Source organism: Rousettus aegyptiacus, unplaced genomic scaffold (genome assembly GCF_014176215.1).
Source record: "Rousettus aegyptiacus isolate mRouAeg1 unplaced genomic scaffold, mRouAeg1.p scaffold_m13_p_2, whole genome shotgun sequence".
Classification (NCBI taxonomy): domain Eukaryota; kingdom Metazoa; phylum Chordata; class Mammalia; order Chiroptera; family Pteropodidae; genus Rousettus; species Rousettus aegyptiacus.
In genome coordinates this window covers 73,735,967-73,759,653 of record NW_023416295.1, presented here as the reverse complement: position 1 = coordinate 73,759,653, position 23,687 = coordinate 73,735,967, and the positions used below count along the sequence as shown (strand labels likewise).

At 34.7% G+C, this 23,687-nt stretch overlaps 1 protein-coding gene across 6 annotated transcripts in view; it reads left to right on the top strand.

The window, feature by feature from the left end:
• The window catches only part of THSD7B (thrombospondin type 1 domain containing 7B), a 1,079,084-nt gene that overhangs the window by 1,014,723 nt on the left and 40,674 nt on the right, over positions 1–23,687 (top strand). For all 6 annotated transcript variants that reach the window (XM_036237409.1, XM_016145417.2, XM_016145415.2 and 3 more), the window contains 3 exons: positions 18,224–18,365; positions 19,980–20,095; positions 22,471–22,588. In XM_036237409.1, coding sequence (XP_036093302.1) covers positions 18,224–18,365; positions 19,980–20,095; positions 22,471–22,588 — 376 coding nt within the window. The remainder of the gene's footprint in view (positions 1–18,223; positions 18,366–19,979; positions 20,096–22,470; positions 22,589–23,687) is intronic.

Here is a 23,687-nt window from a genome sequence, read left to right as displayed (position 1 = left end):
ATAGAAGGTATGTTCTTTTTCAGAAGGCCCAAATGTGTGGTTATCTCTCTTAGTGAATTTAGCTATCATTGGTGGTCAATTCCTAGACCCTTTTTCATTTAGGAAATACAAAAATGGTATCTTGATACTATCAGCCTTTCTCATTTACTCGTAGTACTGCTTATGTAAGGAGAAATTTTATCACAACTGCTATTTAATTACCTACTGCCATATAGAAAAAGTGGCAGGAAAAATGAATATTTGCCCTTTATTTACCAGTTTTCAAAATAAGGTGTTGCTTTTCTAGCATCTTTTACTACATGTGACTATTTTTGCTATCATTCTGAATCATAGATTTAAATAAAGTTGATGTGTTTAAATCCTTTTCAGTTATCAACTGTATTAATGCTCAGATTATCCTAGTTGTAGTCTTTTTAAATATGTGCTACAACATTTTAATAAAGACTCTGGTGGTCGTTGTTTACTTTCTTGCTATCTAATATAGCAAGATGTATCAGGCTCATTTTGTATATTTCCTTTGCCAGACTTACAAATAGCTGTTTCTCTAGGAAGCCCTGGCTTTTATTGTTTTATTTTTAAATTAAATTTATTTGGGTGATGTTGATTAATAAAGTTATATATGTTTCAAGTGTATAATTCGATAACATTTAATATGTATATTGACTTGTGTGTTCACCACCCAAAGTTAAATTTCATTTCATCACCAGGTATTTGACCCTCGTGACCCCCATCCCCATCCTCCACTTCCCTCTGGTAACCACTAATCTACTGTCTGTGTCCATGAGTCTGTTTGGTTTGTCATTTTTGTTTCTTTTTTTGCTTTCAGTTTTATATCCCAGATATAAGTGAAATTATATGCTTCTCAAGTTTTTCTGCCTGACTTATTTCACTTAGCATGATAATTTCAAGATCCATTCATGTTGTCACAAATGGCAATATTTTGTCTTTTCTTATGGTTGAGTAATATTCCATTGTTATATATGTACCACAGCTTCTTTATCCAATCATTTATTGAAGAACACTTCAGTTTCCATATCTTGGCCACCATGAATAGTGCTATTATGAATACTGGGGTGTGCATATCTTTGTAGATAAATGTTTTCTTTAAATTTTTTGGGTAAACACACAGAAGAGGGATTGCTGGGTCATATGGTAATTCTTCATTGTTTGCAAGTATCTTTTCCCATTCAAATGGTTGCCTGTTTGTCTTGTTGATGCTTTCTTTTGCAGTATAGATGCTTTTTAGTTTGATATAGTCCCATTCACTTATTTTTGCTTTTACTTCCCTTAACTTGAGGCCAAATTTATAAAATCCTCTCTAAATCCAAGGTCTTTGAGTTTAGCACCTGTTTTCTTCTTCGCAATTTATTATCTCAGACTTATATGTATGTCTTTGATCCATTTTGAGTTAATTTTGGTGTATGGTGACCGATGGCAGTGTGGCTTTCCAATTTTCCCAACACCAATTATTGAAGAAGCTTTCCTTTCCTTTCTTCATTGTATATTTTTGACTCCTTTGTCATAAATTATTTGCCCATATATATGGGAGTTTATTTATGGAATCTCAGTTCCGTTCCATCAGTCCATGTGTCTGTTTTTCTGCCAGTGCTATGGTGTTTTGATTATTTTCTCTTTGTAGTATAATTTGAGTTCAGGCAAAGTGGTACCTCTGGCCTATTTTTTTTCTTCAGGATTGCTTTGGCTATTCAAGGTCTTTCGTGTTTCCATACATATCTGATGATCTTTTTGTGTGTGTTCTATATATTTAAAAATGTCATTGGGATTTTGATGAGTGAAGATTGTATTAAATCTGTATACAGCTTTGGGTAATAAGGTCATTTTAACTATGTTGATTCTTCCAGTGCATAAACACAAAATATCTTTCCATTTCTTTGTGTCTTCTTCAATTTCTTTGACTGAGGTCTTTTAGTTTTCAGTGTATAGGTCTTTCATATGCATCATTAGGTTTATTCCTACGTATATTATTCTTTTTATTGCAATTACAAAATGAGGAGTTTTTTTTCCATTTCTTCTAAAAAGTCAATGTAAGTATATAGGAACACTGGATTTTTGTACATTGATTTTGTATCCTGAAGCTTTACTGTATTGTTAAATGTTTCTAATAGATTTTTGATGGAATCTTTGGGGTTTTCTATGTAGAGAATCATATTATCTGCAAAAAGTGACTATTTGACTTCTTCATTCCCAATTTGCATGCCTTTTATTTCTTTCTCTTGCCTGATTGCTTTAGCCAGGATTTCCAACACTATATTGAATAAGAGTGGTGATAGGGTACAGTTTTCCCTTGTTCCTGATCTTAGAAGATTTTTAGTTTTTCAACATTAAGTATGATATTAGCTGGGAGTTTGTCATATATGGCCTTTATTATGTTGAGGTACTTTCCTTCTATACCTATTTTATTAAGTATTTTAATCATAAATGGATGCTGTATCTTATCAGAGGTTTTTTCTGCATCTATTGATATGGTCCTATGCTTTTTATGCTTTATTTTGTTTATGTAGTGTATCACATTAATTGATTTGTGTGTGTTAAACCATTCTTGTGCCCTGGAATGAACCCAACTTGATCAAGATATATAGTCATTTTAATGTATTATTGTATTCAATTAGCTAGTATTTTATTTAGGATTTTTGCATCTATTTACATTAGAGTATTGGTCTACAGTTTTCATTTTTGTATGTTATCTTTACTGGGTTTGGTATCAGGCTAATGTAGGCCTCATAAAATGAAGTATTGCTTCTTCAATTTTTTGGAAAAGTTTGAGAAGAACAGGTATTAAATCATTTTTGGTAGAATTCATTAGTGAAGCCATCTGGTCCTGGACTATAATTTTTTGGGAGGTTTTTGATGTTTGTTTCAATTTCCTTCTGTTGATGGGTCTATTTAGATTGCTCAGTTCTTTGTGATTCAGTCTAGGAAGATTGTGTACTTCTAAGAACTTGTCCATTCCTTCTAGGTTATTGAATTTGGTGGCATATAATCTTTCATTGTATTCTTGTATGATGCTTTGTATTTCGGTGGTATTTTTCATAACTTCTTCCTTTCATTTCTGATTTAATTTGTGTCCTTTCTCTTTTTTGCTTAATGAGTCCAGCCAGGGGTTTGTCATTTTATTGATCTTTTCAAAGAACCAGTCCTTTGTTGCATTCATTTTTTCTTTTATCTTTTTGTTCTCAATTTCATTTAATTCTGCTCTAATTTTTATTATTGCCTTCCTTCTACTGACTTTGGGCTTCATTCTTTTTCTAGTTTTTAAGATAAAATACTAGTTGTTTGTTTGAGATTTTTCTGTTTTTATTTTAGATAGGCCTGTAATGATACAAACTTTCCTCATTACAGCTTTGAGAAGAGCCTAAAAATTTTGATATGTCGTATTCATTCTGTTTCTATGTATATCTCGATCTCCCCTTTTCTTTCTTTTTTGACCTAGTCATTCTTTAGTAACATGTTATTTAATCTCCACATATTTGTGGTTTATCCAGCTTTCTTCCTTTGCAGGAAGACCACACTTACAGGGTTCCACTGTTTCTAATCCACTTCAGTAGGAAAAAGTTTGAAATATATATTTTTATTCCCTTTATTTTGAAGATGAATTACTTCATGAGTTTATAATGATGAACTATGAGAGTTTGTTTAAGTTCTATTTTACATTATTTGTCTCTTTTTCTATACTAAGAATCCACTTTTTCAAGAACACTGGAGATAAAAGAAAAAATATGTCATAATTACGCATTTGTTTTATTCTAAATAACATGGAAAACATTCTCAGAATAATACCTATACTACCACAGTCATGGGAACTTTAAAATATTTATAGTTTTTTACATAGTCCCTCCTCATTCTTTTACATTTGAATTTTATCTATATCTTCAGAGCGTACTGCCTTTATATAAGTTCTACATGTAAAGTTAGCTCATCACAAGTCTTTACATTAATGTCTTTCCTGCCATGTGAATGTCTAAAAGTCAGTCTCCAGTAAATTCCCAGGAAGGGGCTCATGGAAACAATATTCCTTGAGTTTTTGCATGTTGTTAACAGTTTATCTATGGTCTTTTCATTGAAAGTTTTTTGGATATAAAATCCTTGGATTGTGTTTGGTTCTTTTTCTTTGTGTATCTTTACAATAGTACTGCATTTTTTCTCACCCTCTCATTCAAAAATATAACAGCTTGCTTTGTGAGATTTCACTAGATTCCTTTTCCTTCTCCATTTTGTTTACTGGCCTTCCTTTTCCTTCATTACTAGTTTCCCTGTTTTGCTCAGTTTGGAAACTCTTCCCATTAGTTCCTCTTCAGGAAGGGATCTTTGGCTTGTTAATATTAAGAGTTCATAGGACCCAGACTGCATCAGCCCCCAAAACCTCTCCATGGAACCTTTATGTTCACCAACTTTTGGAATATGGAAAACTCTCTGACTTTCAGGGATTTTATTTTTTTTAATTTTGGTGTTTAATGGTAAGTCAGAAGTCTATTTTTTACCTTGTGCTTTCTCCTATTGGATTCCGATATCAGAAAGTCCTGTAACTTCAGTCATTTGTCCCCACCTCGTCATAGTTTGAGGTTTGTGGCGATAACTTGCCACTTAATTTTATTGAGTATATTGTCTATATATTTTTGACTTTGTTCTCTTTCTTGCACTGTGATGTGTAAAGAACTTTTATTTATTTATTTTTATTTCTGTAATCGTCTTCTTGGAATATTATTATTATTATTATTATTAATCTCTTTTTAATACGAGAGGCTTGATGTAAAGCTCCAATTTTTCTCCCCTAGAAGTTTTCTTATCCCTTATCAACCTTTGATTACCAAGGTTTGATTACATGTAAAATTTTCTTACAAAGCATTGCAGTGGTATTTTGTGAATCTTTTTCCATTCTTTCAAATAAAAAAAAGTTCATAGCATATATCCATTGTTGCTCCATGAAAGGTATCGAGAGAAATAACAGAGCTACTGACAGAGCTAAATGGGAGAAAGACCATCTCAGAATTATCAGATAATCCTTGTAACTGAATAAAGGCCTTGGGTGTCTATATCTGATGGTGACTGACAAGGCCAGGCCCCAGAGTCATGCTCATCTCTAAACAAGAAATTTGCAGAGTGACTTACATTTACAAGTACCTGGATTTATGCCAGGTTTTATCAAACTGTGGTTGTTAACAGTTCAGTGTCAATAATATCAAATTATACATTCTTATTTGGATTTATTTAAAATATATAAATTATCTGTTTTATATAGGTAAATAAAAATTATTTATCGATGTTTATTAATTTAGTTATAGATTCTATTATTCTGGGAAGTGTCATCTAGATTTTATAGAAAATATATGAGAATTAGAGAAAAGATTTTATTTCCTTTTTATCCAATATGTGGACTGATGGGTACTCTTATATTCAGGCAAGATGATCTGCTAATGGCAGCTTACAAAAATGCGGTCTTATTGCTAAGGAAGTGCCAAATTATTCAACACTATAAATATTTATTATTTTCATACCATATGCCAGACACAGAACAGCCTCTCAGTGTCCAGGAAAATTAAGGCATGGACTCTTCCTTCAAATAACCCATGGGAAGGAATATACACACATCAATACTTGTATAAGAGCACCAAAAATGTTTACTAAATGAGGTGATTCCAATTATATGGGTGCAAGGAAGCCAGTAGATATCAGATATAATTTTAACAGATGAATACAAATATCCAGGTCAAGTCTAAGGGTAAAAGCCGTGTTGCTAGAAAGAACAAAAGGTGTGAAGGTACAATGTCATAAGGAATAATTGAATTGAATTTTAAGGTAAGTACTGGTTTTCAAAGGTAATAAGGTAGAAAATCTGTTCTCTTAAAGGGGTTTATGTACCAGAGACTTCAGCAGTCCTTCCTTATCTACAGGAAATATGTTTCAAGATCTCTGGTGGATGCCTGAAGAATAGTACTGAACGTTATATAAATTATGTTTTTTTTTCTTCCTTTATACTATACATACATACATGCCTTTTCACTTAGAGGACCATTCCTTGGTAGATCCGAATTGTCAGAGTCATTACATACCATATGCCATAATGCTCTAAGGGTCGTTATTAAGTAGAGCAAGGGTTACATGCATACAAGCACTGCCATACCAGACAGTCAATCTGATAACAGATTGCTACTAAGTGACTAATGGGCAGGGAGCACATACAGTGTAGAAACACCGGACAAAGGGAGGCTTCATATCCTGGGTCAAGTGGTGTGAGATTTCATCATACTACTCAGGATGGTGCACAAATTAAAACTTATAAGTTGTTTATTTCTGGAATTAGATATTTAATATTTTTGGACTGTGGTTGACCAAGGGTAACTGAAACCATGGAAAGCAAAATCACAGATAAGTGGGGACTACTGTTACTGGTTATTATTGGTCATCTCCTTCCCTAGCAAATAAATTTGAGGGATACAGCCTTGATCTTTATAATAAAACTAGTCCAGAGTCAACTTTGGAATAGTTATATATACATTGCCTTCTCACTTTTTCATTTAAAAAACTGGCAACATGTCTTTATATAAATGCTTGAGAGAACAAGAGATCTAGATTTATATTTGAGGAATCTTGATACAATAATGAAATAATCCAGATGTAAGCCTCCTTTACTATCCTTTTTTTCTTAGCCTCATTTCCATCTCCCTTGTGATTAATTCATTATTGTATGAACTTCCTAGAAATAGCTAATTGAGAGAAAGAAAAAAGGAGAAGCACTAACCCATCTATCACTTGTGAGCAGAGCTAGGACAATTTTTATAAGGTAGAATGTGAAAATATTGCCTAGATTAGGTTGGATTGTTTTCATTGATTTAAGTCACCCATGCTTCCTTCTTTGCTTGTTTCTACAGATAAAGAGGAGAATTAGCTGTAGTGTTGGTTTTTAATATGTAAATTTTTAGAAAGTGCTTATCGATGCCTACATGGTTATTAATAACGGATTAGACTTAAGAGGATATTTTAAAACCAAATGTAGAGACATATACTATGAGGTCTGATGAAGGAAATTATTATTTTTTTTTTTATGGTGACATTGGTTAACAATATCCAGTAAGTTTCAGAAGTACAATATAATAGTAAGGCATAAATATATATTGTATTGTGTATTCACCACCCATAGTTAGATTTCTTCCTGTCACCACATATTTGACCCCTCTTACCTCACCTAACTCTCCACCCACTCTCTGGTGACCATTATTCTATTGTCCATGTCCATGAGTCTCTGTTCGTTTGTCCTGTTCATTTGCTGCTTTTTGGTTTATATCCCACATATAAGTGATATCATGTGATTTTCCACATTTACTGTCCGGCTTATTTCACTTAGCATAATTATGTCAAGGTCTGTCTATGTTGTCCCAAATGGCAGTACTTCATTTCTTCTTATTACATTTCTGAGTAATATTCTGTTGTATATATGTTGACATAGCTTCTTTAACCAATCATCTGGTGTAGGACACTTTGGTTGCTTCTATGTCCTGGCCACTGTGAACAATGCTGCTATGAACATCAGTGTGCAAATGTCTTTTCAGATGTACGTTTTCAAGTCTTTGGGATAAATACCCAGCAGAGGGATTGCTAGATAATATGGTAGATCAATTCTTAGTTTTTTGAGGAACCTCCATACTGTTTTCCATATGCCAATTTGAAGTCCACCAGCAATAATAATAATAATTCATTATTAGAGTATAGGAACTCTGGATTTTTGTATCCAGAAACTTTACCATATTGCTTATTGTTTCTAGTAGTGTTCTTGTGGCATCTTTAGGGTTTTCTATATAGAGAATCATGTCATCTGCAAATAGTGAGTCTGACTTCTTCATTTCCTATTTGGATGTCTTTTACATCTCTCTCTTGTCTGATTGCATTCTCTAGGAATAAAAGTGGTGATGGTGGACAGCCTTGTCTTGTTCCTGATCTTAGAGGGAAGGTTTTTATTTTCTCAGCATTAAGTAGAATGTTGGGGATGGATCTGTCACATATGCCTTTATTATGTTAAAGTACTTTCCTTCTATACCAATTTTGTTAAGTATTTTGATCATAAATGGATGCTGTATCTTGTTGAAGGCTTTTTCTACACCTACTGATATGATCATATGATTATTTTTAATTTATGTGGTGTATCACATTAATTGATTTGCATATGTTGAACCATCCCTGTGCCCCCAGGATGAAGCCCACATGATCGGGGTGTATAATTTTTTTAATATGTTGCTGTATTTGATTCACTAATACTTATTTAGGATTTTTGCATCTGTGTTCACGAGAGATATTGGTTTGTAATTTTCTTTTTTGTGTGTTATCTTTACCAGGTTTTGGTACAGGGTACTATTGGCCTCATAAAATGAATTAGGAAGTATTGCCTCCTCTTTGATTTTTTTGGAAGAGTTTGAAGAGAATAGGTATTAAATCTTCTTTGAATGTTTGGTCGAATTCACCAGTGAAGCCATCTGGTCTTGGACCTTTACTTTTTGATAGAGTTTTGATGATTGTTTCAATTTCCATACTGCTGATCAGTCTATTTAGATTTTCCAGTTCTTGATTCAGTCTAGGAAGGTTATATCTTCCTAAGTACTTACCCATTTCTTCCAGATTATTCAATCTGGTGTTATATACTTTTTCATAGTATTCTTGTATGATCCTGTGTATTTCTGCAGCATCTATCTTAATTTCCCCTCTTTCATCACTGATTTTGTTTGTGTCCTTTCTCTTTTTTCTATAGTGAGTCTATAGAAACCCCTATAGTGAGTCTATAGGGGTTTGTCATTTTTATTAACCTTCTCAAAGAACCAGCTCTTCGTCGCATTTATGTTTTCTATTGTTTTTTGTTTGTTTCTCTTCAATTTCAATTAATTCTGCTCTAATTTAGATTCTTTCCTTCTGCTGACTCTGGGATTCAGTTGTTCTCCCTTTTCTACTTTTTTAAGATGAAGCATTAGGTTGTTAATTTAGGCCCTTTCTTGTTTTTGGAGGGAGGCCTGTAATGACATGAACGTTACTCTTATGACTGTTTTTGAGATGTTCCAAAAGTTTTAATATGTTGTACTATCAGTATCATTCATTTCTATATATCTCTTAATCTCTTATTTCTTCTCCGACCTAGTCATTCTTCAGTAGCATTTTATTTAATCTCTGTGTATTTGTGGTTCTTCCTGCTTTATTTTTACAGTTGCTCTCCAGCTTCAAAGCATTATAATTCAACCCTTTTATATTTGTTGAGGCTATCTGTGCGATTGCTTTGGCAGCACATATAATAAAATTGGAACAATACAGAGGCTTATCTCTGTGTCTCAGTATGTGGTCAATTATTGAGAATGTTCCATGTGCACTGGAGAAGAATGTATAAGCAGCTATTTGGGGATGAAAGGCTCTGTAAATGTCAATTATGTCCAGTTGGTCTAATGTATCATTTAAGGATATTATTTCCTTATTGTTTGGATGATCTGTCCATATCCGACAGTAGGGTATTTAGATCCCCTACTATAATAGTGTTTTGGTCTATTTCTCCCTTTAGTTCTTTTAGTAATTGATTTATATATTTCAGGGCTCCCTGATTGGGAGCATAGATATTAATGAGTGTTATGTCTTCTTGGGGCATGATTCCTTTTATCATTATGAAGTGTCCCTCAGTATCTTTACCGTTTTTATTTTGAAGTCTTTTTTGTCTGATATTAGTACCACTACTCCCACTTTTCTCTGAATGTCATTTGCTTGAAATATCATTTTCCACCCTTTCACTTTGAGTCTGTATTTGTCTTTGGCACTGAGATGTGTCTCCTGGAGGCAGCACATGGCTGGGTTTTGTGCCTTGATCCTTTCTGCAACTCTATGCCTTTTTATTGGTGTGTTCAGTCCATTTACATTTAAGGTGACAATTGAATGAAGTTTTCCTATAGCCATTTTATCTTTTGCTTTCTGGCAGCTCAGTGTTTTCATTGCTTCCTTGTCCTTGTGTATCTTTTTCTTTTTTGGAGGGGAGGAGGAGGGTCGAGGAGAGATTTGTGGATTTTCCCTTTAGTCCTTCTAATTTTATGTTACATACTTCAATTTTGAATCTTTGGTTACCATTATAAATATGAATAAGAAAGTTTATATATATTATATATTATACATAGTATATGTATTATATATGTACACACACACACACACACACACACACACACACACAGTCCATTTCCTCTGTGTGTGCCGTATCCTCAGGAAATTCTTAAATCTTACGAAATTATACCCCTATCTCCATAGTCCCTTTTCACCTATGTTTAGATGAGGAAATAAGGTACAGAGTTGTTCAAGGTTACGGAATAATTTAATTTGTGCATCCATGTTTGTGTGAGTGTATGTATAATTTCATTTTTACTTTATTTGATGACTTAGACTAAGCCAATGTGTAGGTCCTTACATGCATTCATTTGGTTCAGACATTGATTTTTTGTAAGGTACAACAGGAGTGATCAGGCGTATCTACCAAGATATCTTCATTTTCTTTTATCGACAAATCATTTAAGTTAATATGCCTTCTCATGAGAACAATCAAATTAATTGCTTAACTAGTAAATTATTGGTAAGGATTTAGTATGGGATTCATTTGTAGATAATTAAGAATAATTACTTGGTTTTATGACCCTTCTTGATCATCTAGAGACAATTAAATACAATTAAAATATAAAATTACAAGTATTGACAGACTTTCCAATTATAAAGTCACATAGACAGTAAATGTGTCTCAGTGGCACCACACATTTAAAATTAGAAAAATTCGTGGCATTTTTCTGCATGGTTCAGTGCAATCTAATATTATCCTTTAGATTAGCAGTCAAGATTTAGTTTAAAGGTTTTGTTCTTGCTACAATATCTAGAAAGGTAAAAGTAACAAACAATAAAACATCCCAAATATGGAAATGATGATTTGGCGATTTTCTTTTTTTCCCGATTTTATTTATTTGTTTGTTTATTTATTTATATAATATTTTATTTTTTATTTTCCCCTTTCCCCTCTGGTAACCACCAGTCTATTGTTCATGTCCATGATTCTCTGTTTGTCCTGTTCATTTGTTGCTTTCAGGTTTATATCACACATGTAAGTGATATCATGTGGTTTTCTACTTTTTCTGTCTGGCTTATTTCACTTAGTATTATTATTTCAAGGTCTATCCATGTTGGTACAAATGGAAGTATTTCATCTCTTCTTACGGCTGAGTAATATTCCATTGTATATATGTACCACAGCTTCTTAGCCAATCATCTATCGTAGGACACTTTGGATGCTTCCTGGACACTATGAATAATGCTGCTATGAACATCAGTGTACAAATATCTGTACAGATATGTGTTTTCAAGTCTTTGGGATAAATACCCAGTAGAGGGATTGCTGGATCATATGGTAGATCAATTTTTAGTTTTTTGAGGAACCTCCATACTGTTTTCCATAGTGGTTATACCAATTTGCAGTTCCACCAGCAGAGTATGAGGGTTTCTATTTCTCCACGTCCTCTCCAACACTTGTTATTACTTGTCCTGTTGATTATAGCCATTCTAACAGGTGTGAGATAGTATCTCATTGTGATTTTGATTTGCATTTCCCTAATGGCTAGCAATATTGAGCATCTTTTCATATATTTGTTGGCCATTTGTGTCCTCTAGGGAGAAGTGTCTGTTGTTTAGGTCTTCTGCCCATTTTTTGATTGGATCATTTGTTTTTTTTGCTGTTATTAAGTTGTTTGAGTTCTTTGTATATTTTGGATATTAGGCCCTTATCTGAGGTGTTGCTTGCAAATATATTTTCCTATTTGGATGGTTGTCTCTTTACCTTGTTGATGGTTTCTTTTGCCGAGCAGAAGCTTTTTAGTTTGATGTAGTCCCATTCACTTATTTTAGCTTTTACTTCCCTTGCCTTTGAGGTCAAATTCATAAAATCCTCTTTAAGTCCAAGGTCCTTGAGTTTAATTTTTATGTTTTCTTCTATGCATTTTATTGTTTCAGGTCTTATATTTAGGTCCTTGATCCATTTTGAGTTAATTTGGGTGTGTGGTGATAGACGACAGTCTAGTTTCATTCTTTTGCAGGTGGCTTTCCAGTTTTCCCAGCACCATTTATTGAAGAGGCTTTCCTTTCCTTTCTTCATTGTATGTTTTTCTTTTTTTGTCAAAAATTATTTGTCCATATAAATATGGCTTTATGTCTGGACTCTTGATTCTGTTTCACTGGTCTGTGTATCTGTTTTGCTGTCAATACCATGCTGTTTTGATTACTGTCACTTTGTAATATAATTTGCAGTCAGGCAGAGTGATGCCTCCAGCCTCATTCTTTTTTCTCAAGATGACTTTGGCAATTCAGAGTCCTCTGTGCTTCCTCAAAACTCTGATTTTGTTATGTTTCTTTAAAAAATGCCAATGGAATTTTGATGGGGATTGCATTAAATCTGTATAATGCTTTAGGTAATAAGGTCTTTTTAACTATGTTGATTCTTTCAATCCAAGAACATGGATTATCCTTCCATTTCTTTGTATCTTCTTTGATTTCTTTTAATAGGTTCTTATAGTTTTCATTATATAGATCCTTCACATGTTCCATTAGATTTATTCCTAGGTATTTTTTTGTTGTTGTAATTGCAAAAGGATTTTTTCCCCACTTCTTTTCCTGACACTTTGTTATTAGAGTATAGGAACATGATGGATATTTGAACATTGGTTTTGTATCTAGAAACTTACTGTATTGCATATTGTTTCTAGTAGTGTTCTTGTGGAGTCTTTAGGGTTTTCTATATAGAGAATCATGTCATCTGCAAAGAGTGAGTTTGAATTCTTTGTTCCCTATTTGGATGCCTTTTATATTGTTCTTATGTCTCATTGTACTTGCTAGGACCTCCAATGTTATATTGAGTAACAATAGCAATAGTGGACAGCCTCGCCTTGTTCCTGATCTTAGAAGAAAGGTTTTTAGTTTTTAACCATTAAATATAATGTTGGCTGAGGGCTTGTTATATATGGCCTTTATTATATTAAGGTATTCTTCTTCTATACCAATTTTGTTAAGTGTTTTGATCATAAATGGATGCTATATCTAAGGCTTTTTCTGCATCTATTGATATAATCATATGATTCTTATTTTTTAATTTGTTTATGTGGTGTATCACATTAATCGATTCATGTATGTTGAACCATCCCTGTGCCCCTGGGATGAAGCCTGGGATGTTGCTATATTTGGTTCACCAATATCTTATTTAGGATTTTTGCATAGGTGTTCATGAGAGATATTGGTCTGTAGTTTTTTTCGTGTGGTATCTTTGCCACGTTTTGATATCAGGGCAATGTTGGCCTCATAAAATGAGTTGGGAAGTATTGACTCCTCTTTGATTTTTTTGGAAGAGTTTGAAGAGAATAAGTATTAAATCTTCTTTGAATGTTTGGTTGAATTCACTGGTGAAGCCATCTGGTCCTGGATTTTCACTTTTTGGTAGATTGTTGATGATTGTTTCAATTTCCATACTGCTGATTGGTCCATTTAGATTTTCTAGTTCTTCTGATTCATTCTAGGAAGGTTGTATTTTTCTAAATGCTATTCTATTTTCTCTATGTTATTAAATTTGGTGTTATATACTTTTTCATAGTATTCTTGTATGATCTTTTGTATTTCTGCAGTGTCTGTCATCATTTCTCCTCTTTTATCCCTGAATTTGTTTATTTGCACCCTTTCTCTTTTTTCTTTAGTGAATCATTTTTATTTACCTTCTCAAAGAACCAGCTCTTTGTTGCATTTAATATTTCTATTTTTTTTGTTTTGTTTTCAATTTCATTTACTTCTGCTCTGATTTCGATGATTTCTTTCCTTCTGCCGACTTTAGGCTTCACTTGTTCTTCCTTTTCTAATTTTTTAAGGTGAAGTATTAGGTTGTTTACTTAGGCTCATTCTTTTTTTTGGCGGTAGGCCTGCAATCACATGAACTTTCCTCTTATGACCACTTTTGCCATGTCCCAAAAGTTTTGATATGTTGTACTATAATTATCATTTGTTTCTGTGTATCTCTTGATCTATCTTTATATTTCTCCTCTAACCCAGTTATTCTTCAGTAGCATGTTGTTTAATCTCCATGTATTTGTGGTTCTTTCTGCTTTCTTTTTACAGTTGATCTCTAGTTTCAAGCATTATGATCAGAGAATATGGTTGGTATGATTTCAACCCTCTTATGTTTGTTGAGGCTATCTCTGTGTCCCAGTATGTGGTCAATTATTGAGAGTGTTCCATGTGCACTAGAGAAAAATGTATAAGCAGCCGTTTGAGGATGAAAGGCTCTGTAAATGTCAGTTATGTCCAGTTGGTCTAATGTATAATTTAAGGATGTTATTACCGTATTGATTTTCTGTTTGGATGATCTGTTCATACCCAACAATGGGGTATTTGGATCTCCTACTATGATAGTGTTTTGGTCTGTTTCTCCCTTTAGTTCTGTTAGTAATTGATTTATATATTTCAGGACTCCTGATCGGGAGCATAGATATTAATAAGTGTTATGTCTTCTTGGTGCATGATTCCCTTTATCATTATGAAGTGTACCTCAGTGTCTTTCTTTATCGTTTTTATTTTGAAGTCTATTTTGTCTGATATTAGTACCACTACTCCCACTTTTCTCTGAATGCCATTTGCTTGAAATATCATTTTCCACCCTTTCACTTTGAGTCTGTATTTGTCTTTGGAACTGAGATGTGTCTCCTGGAGGCAGCACATGGCTGGGTTTTGTGTCTTGATCCTTTCTGCAACTCTATGCCTTTTTATTGGTGTATTAAGTCCATTTACATTTAGGGTAATTATTGATATATGAGGTTTTTCTATAGCCATTTTATCTTTTGCTTTCTGGTAGCTTGGTATTTCAATTGCTTCCATGTCCTTGTGTTTCTGTTTTCTTTATGTTGGTTAGCCTTTGTGGGTTTTCTCTCTGGTTTTTCTTGTTTTGTGTTATATACATCTGTTCTGAATCTTTGGCATGTGGTTACCATTACAAATATGTAAAGGATAGTTATATGTATACAATCACCCCTTTTCTTCTGTGTGTGCCTTATCTCCATTCCCCTTTGCAAATTTGGATCTTTGAATCCTCTCCTTTTCAGTCATTGTTGTCTCAATATTTCCCTATATATGCTAAAGTTTCATCACTATTTTGCTATAGCAAATCACTTCTTATTTTAAGCTTGTAATGCTCTGTTCCTAGTAAGGGTTGCACTCCTCTGTTTTTATCAGCCTGCTAGCCATCTTACTCCTAATTATGTGGTTTTTTTTTTTTTTTTTTTTTTTTTGGTCATTTTGTTTTAGGTGAGCTGATCCCTTTCAGTATTTCCTGTAGTGCAGGCCTCATAGTGAAGAATTCCCTCAATTTTTGTATGTCTCGAAAGGTCTTTATTTCTCCTTTATATCCAAAGGATAGCTTAGCTGCATATATTATTCTTGGCTGGTAGTTCCTTTCATTTGATTCCACTCTTCTGGTTTGTAAGGTTCATGCTGAAAAATCTGACGATAATCTGATGGGTTTTCCTTTATAGGTTACCGTCGTCTTTTCCCTGGCTGCCTTGAGAATTCTGTCTTTGTTGTTGACTTTCAATAATTTTAATACATTATGTCTTGGTAAAGGCCTTTTTGGGTTGAGACAATTGAGTGTTCTCTTGACTTCTTGAATTCCAAACTCCAGCTAATTCCTTAGATTTGGGAAATTCTCATCAACTATTTGTCTGAAAATGCTTTCTAATTCCTGCTTCTTTTCCTCATCTTCAATAATGTCCATTATTCTTGTTTCCTCTCCTGATAGTATCGACTAGTTCTTGTATTTTTCTTTCATTATTTTTCATTCCTCAGTTTCTCTCTTCTTCCTTCTGATTTTATTTCTGTCTTCAATATCATTGATCCTTTCCTCCCTTTGGTCGACTCAATTTCCCAAGCTGGTTATTACTTTTTTCAACTCTTTCAGTGTGTTCTTTATCTCCAGAAGGTCTATTTGGTTCTTTTTTGAGGGTTTCAGTATCCTTTCTAAAGAACTCATTCTGTTCATCTAGTTGTTTTTTCAATTCCTGAAATTGTTGATAGAATTCATTTTGGATCACTGAGTTTTTTCCGAAGTACCATCCTGAGTTCTCTGTTATTTAAGTCACATATTTCTGTGTCTATAAGCTTGTTTTCTGGAGATTTTTCTCCTTCTTTCTGAGATGCCTTATCCCCTTGGTTGTTCATGGTATTTAATGGATTATTTCTCCACCTGGGCATTAATGGAATTGTGTTCTGCTTTTTTTTATTTCCAGAAAGATTTATTATATAATGGTTCCTAGCCTGTTGCAAAGAAGGCGCTTTTCTTTTAGTTTCCAGTAGGTGGCGTCTAAGCCTCTTGGATCTCTATATAAAGTTTTTTTTTTTTTTTTCCTTATAGATGTTTAATCATGCTTGCTATCCTCAGTCTCAGAGTGTGTCAGTGTTAGTGACAGTTTCAGTAGCATTTGCTCAGATTTCCCTTGGGCTCTGCGGTGTTCCATATCCGAGGGTATATGGTGAGGGGCCTTCTAGTTTGAGAGTCTAGAGCTATGGCTCAGCCTTGATTTTACAACTGTGGCTGCTAAAAAGCAAACTGCTGTTTCTCTGCCATCCCCACTTTTGTGCCATCCCTGTTTCTCTGCCTTTTGCCCTAATGACTAGACCCTGCTGCTGGCTGCATGGAACTCACAGCAGTCCCAAAAAGAGTTGTTCAGGGAACTCGCCACACCTTCTCCTATCCCCCTCTTTCTGCAGGGAGCTCCAGTGGGTTCAAGAGGCAGCTTCTTTGCTTCTCCCAGTTCACCACCTGACACCCGGGGTTCTGATGTGTGGTAGCTCTTATACACAGATTCCATCTCAGACATGCTGGTGTGTAGTTTGGGTGTTTTTTGTTGAGTTTTAGATGTTCATCTTATTATTGTTTCAAGGGGTGAGATCTGGGAATGTCTTTCACTTCACCATTTCTAATCCAAGCTCGATTTGGTGATTTTTATTCAGAGATTTTTGTTTCTCCTGTGGTTTAAGCATTTCTGTGCTTCTTTAGATTTCTAAGTCTGGAATTGTAATGTCATTACTATATTTAATGTTTTTTATTGAATAATCACTGTGTAAAATAGATGCCAAGTTTTTTAGGGAGTGACATGAGATGCAGAAATCATGACCTATCATGCCCTCAAAGAGTTTATAAAGAAAGGAAGGAGCCAGGATAATAAAAAATAGCAACATTATAAGGGCAGGTGTAACATATAAATGTATGTTTATGTACATATATTTAGAAACAAATCCTATACAGTAGTTCCTGAGCATGGGTACAATATTGTGCAGGAAAGAAGAAAAGAATTTAACATTATGAAAAGAAAGACTGTCAATGATAAAGACCCAGTTAGTGTTCTGAGGAAGGAGAAGGACAGGAGGTAAGATAGTTGAAAGGAGATTATTCCAGTAAGGGGAACTTGAAGGTCCACTGTGGTGGGTACAGCAGTTGGAGGAGATGTGGCAGGCAGGTTTACTTGGCTCGAGGGCATTATACGAGTCAAGGTTATGAGAGACTGTGTGGCCCCAAGAGTAAAATGATGTTTGCAGGAGATCTTTGAAGTTCACATTTTCACATTTATTTTGCTGAAAAAGGTCATAACATGCAGTGGCTCATCCTCTTGAATGAGGAGGCCTCCCAAATAAGAGGAAAATTCTGGTGTTTAGCAATATATATTTCGTAATTTTCTATGTACACCTGTTTTCCAAGGCTTTAAAAATTATTTTCTCATTAAAATGTTCTATGTAGTTATTGCTATTGGGCTAGACTGTGTGAGAACACAAGGACAGTGTCTTCCTTTTTTCATTCATTTCAACACTCAAAATACATTGATCTTCTACTACAGGTTAGATTATTTGAGAGTACAGAGTACATTAAATTGATAGCCTCCACGTGCCTATTCATACATGGGAGGTAAAAATGTAGGCTTCACCATAACATAGAAAAGAAAGAGTTGTTAGGTGAAAAAGAAAAAAACTATTTACTTTGCATCACATCACATACTTTTTTTATGTTCTAAATATTATGTTCAATACTCTCAATACTCTCTTCCCTGTAGTTATTGTACATGTCCCTACATGTATACAGCTAATCATAATTTATTAGCTAATTCTGGGTCCTTCCTAATTCTGCCTGCTCTTTGATTTTCAGTCATGTGATCCCCACACAATGCAGAGAAGAACCCGTCATCTGCTGAGGCCCTCCCTGAGCTCAAGGGCATGTGCTGAAGACTCCCAGGTGCGGCCTTGTCTCCTCAATGAAAACTGCTTCCAGTTCCAGTACAATCTGACAGGTACAGTTGAAATCCACAACCATGCCCATTTCCCTGAACAGTGACTAATGGGAGAATGTCTGGGTGTTTTTAACCTCCAGATTAAGGACTGACTAGAGTATGCAAGAGTATTGCATGAAAGGCTGAGAGGACTTGACATTTCCAGTGTCCTTTTAAAGAAAAAAATGTCCACTCTTGGCATGTAGATTCAGCAAAAATGTTTAGAAAGACTTGGCAAAGTTTCAGAATAAAGTTGAATTAAGTCATGATAAACTGAAATGATAAAAATAAGTAGCATGGCATGATTTACCATTTAGGAAAGAATGTAATCATGCTGTCATAGAATTTAGCTCTTTCATGGCCTTTATTATTTCAAGAAATTCAAGCTTGTAATGTAACTAGCTCTATGGGCTCTCAATAAGAAAGAATGGTCGGCCTGCCTGCACAGAGATGTTTGAGAGGCACTGGGAATCACACCAGCCTTCTCATTCATTCACTACTCAGATTTTCTGGGGGCTCCACAGAGCTCAGTGTCTAATACCAAGACTGTTTAGTTACACTGATGTGCTATTCATCATTGCCTGCAGTAGCAGATATATAAAAGGCCACAAAATGTGGAACCATGTTAAGTCTCAGCATTGCATTCAATAACTGACAACCAAACTGCCATGTGCCTGCAGAGGCAAAGCAATAGCTTTTTCTAAAACAAATTCTCCATTGAGGTCCTAGTGGCATTGCTGAGATTTCTTATATTGAAAACCTTGTAGTGAATTCTGTGGGGGCTGTCTGATTGTCATTATAGGTAAAAGATGACCTAGTGTTTTTATCCTTTTTCTTTAAAGTGTGCTTCAGAATGATTTTATCAGAAATACAATAAAAATTGCTTTACTGGAAGAACATGCCTTTAAAACACTGAGTTTATTATAGGATTTGTTATTCCTAAAAACTTTTAGATCATCTACCAAGTATGGAAAATCTCCTTTATAAGGTTCTCATTGCATATGAGCAAGGATCTCCCTTTCTACTTACACCAACAATAAGAATTTTTAAGAAACAGGTTAATTATAGGAGAATTTATTCTCACTCTCAGTTGTCTACTTTGTAACACAACTAGCCAAATCTTAGAGTTTTGGGGACAGTCCATATTGTTCAGACTATCTTGAGCTCTTTCCTTTCTGAGTTACCTCTTGGCTTCACAGTACCAAATGTACCAAATTGTTTAGGTGATTATATTTATTCCTTAAAAATATTTGCAAGTTTACATCAAAGGCTAGCATAATTTCAGGGTTATTTTCTCTCTCAATTATCCCCCACAAATAGATGATTCCAAACTGGTTTTACTTTGTCGTCCTGGTTAGTGTCTTTTCTACCCAGCCAGCTGTGAGGTGGTTTCTAACAAACATTCAGGTTTTTTTTGTCCAAGAAAGCAAACTTAGGCAGGTAACTCACCCTTATTAATTTATTTGCTTATTTTTCGATGAAAGAATTGCATGATGCTTTTTGAAGCCACCTGGAATGGTTTTAGGATTATGTGCACAGTATCCTTCTCCACCAATGCAGATAATCAAAGATTTGTTGTATTTTGCTCACATGGCCATAATTTTGAAATTCCGTGTGGTGATTCTATGCCTGTAGAGTGGAGCACGTGCCAGTTGAGTGAGAATGCAACCTGTGGGCAAGGCGTCAGGACCCGCCTTCTGAGCTGTGTGCGTAGTGATGGCAAGCCAGTCAGCATGGACCGATGTGAGCAGGTAATTTGTTTATATTTGTATCTCACACCGAAGGCTTTGTTTTTCTTAATATTTGTCTTCGATCTCAACAATGCTTGATATAAATGACAGACCTTGATTTCTTCTCATTGTAGCTTAGGTTCAATTAGAGTAATTGGTACTACTATTGTACATCTCACTAATTTAAACTTAGTCAAAATAAATGGGAAACGTCATTTCATGCTGGGGAAATGGATTCATTAAAGTAATACTTTTTATGATTTTCAATAACTTATTTAGATGTACTTACTGGGCCACAGATTGACATCAGGTGATTTGAATATTTAGATATGACTCTTTGTATTGGGCAGATGATTCATTTGCATTTGTAATAAACACTGTCTCTTGCATGTAAGATGAACACTGGCAATTGTTATTAGAAAATGCTGCTAATTTGCTTATTAATTTATTGCTAGATAATTAGTACAACTATATTTTTCTTCTTAGATCAAGTTAAAATGCCTCCCTACCAAGTTTCAAATTAGTGGGTTCTGAATTTTCGTAATTTTATTATTCCCTTTTTTCCTGTAAACTATATGGAGTTTGGACAAAAGTTATTCCAAAGAAGTTGGCATTTCTTTCCCAATGTAAAAATGAAGAGCACTATGGGGGCAATTTAATAGAAATATTACCATACGCTGCCACACTATCAGAATCACTACACAATATTTGGAATAAATTGAAAATTTGTGGTCAGTTAACTCAGTAACTTTTTTTAACAAACTGGCAAAAAAAAAAAAAAAGAGTTGTCCCATTTCTCCTAACATAGGTAGAATCCATAAGTGGAAATTAAAATCAAAACAAAACCTTCCACACCTATCCTGATTTAATCATAGTAAGTACTATCATAACATGCTCTAAACCAACAGGATAGCCATAGACTACAACACCAGGTCTAAGACCACGCCATCTAAAATTGAATATCTCATCTGGTAAAATTCTAAAACTATCTAATACAGGGCAGAGTTCTGTTTACCAAGTGTCAGTGATTTATTTTATCATTTTATTTCATCTACCTCTCAAGAAGTTGTCTGTTTCAGAAAACATAAACCACTAATCTACAACTCCCAATGAATGAAAATCTTACATTCAGTGTATCTAATAAATCTGTTATTTTGAAACAAAGATATAAACTTTTCATTAATAGAAAAATCAGTTTCTCTACTTTCCATATACTGTATGTCTAACGAATATTTAAAAAATAGTTTATCATCGAAAGTAGATTCACAAATATAGAGTACAATCTGGTGATGGCCTGAGGGGAAGGAGCTGGGGAAGGGGCTGGGAGAAAGCGGTGAAGAGTTGAAGAAGTACAAATTAGTGGTTTTTAGATGCCCATGGATATAAGGAGCAACAGGTCACAGGGAATGTAGTCAGCAGTAATGTCATGGCTATGTGTAGAGCCAGAGGGAAGATAGAGCAATCAGGGGATCATTTCATAAACTATTTAAATGTCTAACCAATGTACCATGTCCTTAAACTAATTTTTAAAAATCTAAAAATATAATATTAATTTAAAGAACTCCCAAATAATTACCTAACTAGAATATCCCTATATATTTAATAGGTCACAGATCCCATATTAGTAATTTCCATTTTGCCCACTTGTCAAATAATCATGCTTTGATCAATAATTTTAGCTTGGTGTGGACATTGCTAACATTTAATGTGGGTTGAATGTTAAAGTTTTCCCAAATAAGCACAGAACATGTGATTGCTAAAGCAGATTTTGTCATTATTCTTTCTATGTTTCTTAGATAATTTCTTCTTCTACCTTGATTATTAGAAAATTTGTATATTTTGCCTAGATGCAGGTTTCAGAGAGGGTAAGAGGAAAATAAACTCTTTTACAAACTTTCCCCATGATTAAGACCATGGTTATGTTTTTAGCATAACTGATCTTTTTAAATAAACTTTAAATGGGTTGTTGATTTTTGTTTTATTCTTATATTATTTATTTTTTGGCCTTGCTGTTAGTTTGAGTTCTCTATGTACTATAGGCTCACCCAGAACTGCAAGGTGCCAGAATTTAGTACTGAGGCATTCTGGTTCCTAGCTAGCTGAGGGACAGGACAGATCTCTGTCATGAACTGACTGATTTCCTAGTACCCTAATTGCATGTCTGTTCTAAAGTTTATAGAAAGAAATGTGGGCTGACAAGCTTTGATTTTTATAAAGTAAGGACAACCATTTTCTATGATCACCACCAATTTACATAAGAAAGGATATTTTTCCCCAGACATATAGAAAGATTATCATTATAAAAGAAAAGGTAGTATTTCTCATAAAGGAATACTGATTTGATGTTGAGTTGATATGAATTCTTCAATAAAATCATATTTCATTTCCATCTGCAGCGTAACTTGGAGAAGCCTCAGAGAATGAGCATTCATTGCCTAGTGGAATGTGTGGTCAACTGTCAACTCTCAGGGTGGACGGCTTGGACAGAATGTTCACAGACTTGTGGCCATGGAGGTATTGGATTCTCTGCCCTGCCCCCCCACTAAACAATTTAATTTTTCAATATCTTTCAGTATGTTGTAGCTTGACCACTGGGCATAAGACATGTTGGCTAGCTGAAAGCAACATGAGGCTTACTCAGGAGAAAAGAGAGAGAAGCTAGCTTAATAGAATCATCCTTCATGCCACTTGGTAACAGAGGCAGATGCCAGAGGAGCTGCTGGTCCTGTGGGACAGTGTTTATTCAAAAGGTCCTAAGCTCAAGGAATTCAAAATAATGTTGGTCTCTGTAGTTTTTGGAAGAAGTACCTGTTATATAAATAAAGCTGGCTACTGTGTCAGGTAAATGCCCAAATCAGAGTGGCTTAACATTATAGTCCAGAGACTAATTTTTCATTCATAAAAAGGTGAGTTTCTGCTTCATAAAGTCAATCAAGGACCCAGGTTGATGGAGGCTCTACTTTAACATAACCAAGTTTCTCTGGAGGGTGATATCCATCTGGTTCTGTGGAAGTTTTGATGAATCAGGTTGGAAGTAGCATACGTCTCTTCCATCTGTATTCTACTAGACAAAATTTAGACCCCCGTTCCCAGCTCAATCCAAGGTGGTAAGGCAGGAAATGTAGTTTCTGGATGCCCAGTCACTTCTCGGCACAGTGTTACATAGAGGAAACGGAGTGTGAATCTTTGGTGAACAGATATGTAATCACTACCCAAGTTGCCAGAGTCTCAGTGGGTAAGTAAGTAATGCATAATGGCAAGGAATGCAGAAGGCAAATAATACTCAGAATCTAGGTGAATGGAAGCATAGATGGCACTCCAGCGACCTGGCTAAAGTGGGTATTGTGATATGCGTCCATGTAAGAGAGAGCAACAAGAGCATAACTGAAAAACACGCAGCTGTGGTTCAGGCTCGAACTCTAGTCCTGAAAGGGAGTTACAATTTATCACAAGGTAAATGTCAGAAATTTGGAGTAGGGACCTAGAGCAAAAGCCTGTTATATGGTAGGCACTAAGCAAGGGAAGAAAAGGGAAGAAGAATTACAAGTTGAATGAACCATGGAATCAGGGCAGAAGAGTGGAGCCAGGACCGGGATCTGATTAGCAAACATTT